This window comes from Apaloderma vittatum, unplaced genomic scaffold (assembly GCF_000703405.1).
Source record: "Apaloderma vittatum isolate BGI_N311 unplaced genomic scaffold, ASM70340v1 scaffold6963, whole genome shotgun sequence".
In the NCBI taxonomy this organism is placed as follows: Eukaryota; Metazoa; Chordata; class Aves; order Trogoniformes; family Trogonidae; genus Apaloderma; species Apaloderma vittatum.
In genome coordinates this window covers 25,984-26,254 of record NW_009706369.1, presented here as the reverse complement: position 1 = coordinate 26,254, position 271 = coordinate 25,984, and the positions used below count along the sequence as shown (strand labels likewise).

The 271-nt window shown below is 57.9% G+C and overlaps 1 protein-coding gene across 1 annotated transcript in view; it reads left to right on the top strand.

Moving 5' to 3' along the window:
* The window catches only part of DPP7 (dipeptidyl-peptidase 7), a gene marked incomplete at its 5' end in the record, with an annotated part of 19,077 nt that overhangs the window by 16,910 nt on the left and 1,896 nt on the right, over positions 1–271 (top strand). Inside the window, 2 exon segments of the mRNA XM_009865758.1 lie at positions 7–21; positions 105–261. Coding sequence (XP_009864060.1) covers positions 7–21; positions 105–261 — 172 coding nt within the window.

Genomic DNA, 271 nt, shown 5'->3' with positions numbered 1-271 from the left:
GCGGAGGCCTGGGACTACCAGGTGAGGCATCGGCAACACCAACAAATTTCAGCTGCAGATCCAGTTATCCCCCCACCCCACAGCAACTCTTGTACCTCTCTCAGGTTTGCACCGAGATCAACTTAACTTTCAACAGCAACAACGTGACCGACATGTTCCCCGAGATGCCCTTCACGGAGGCCATGCGGGAGCGGTACTGTTGGAGCAAGTGGCACGTGCGGCCGCGCGCACAGTGGCTGCGCACAAACTTTTTGGGAGGAGGTGGGTTGGG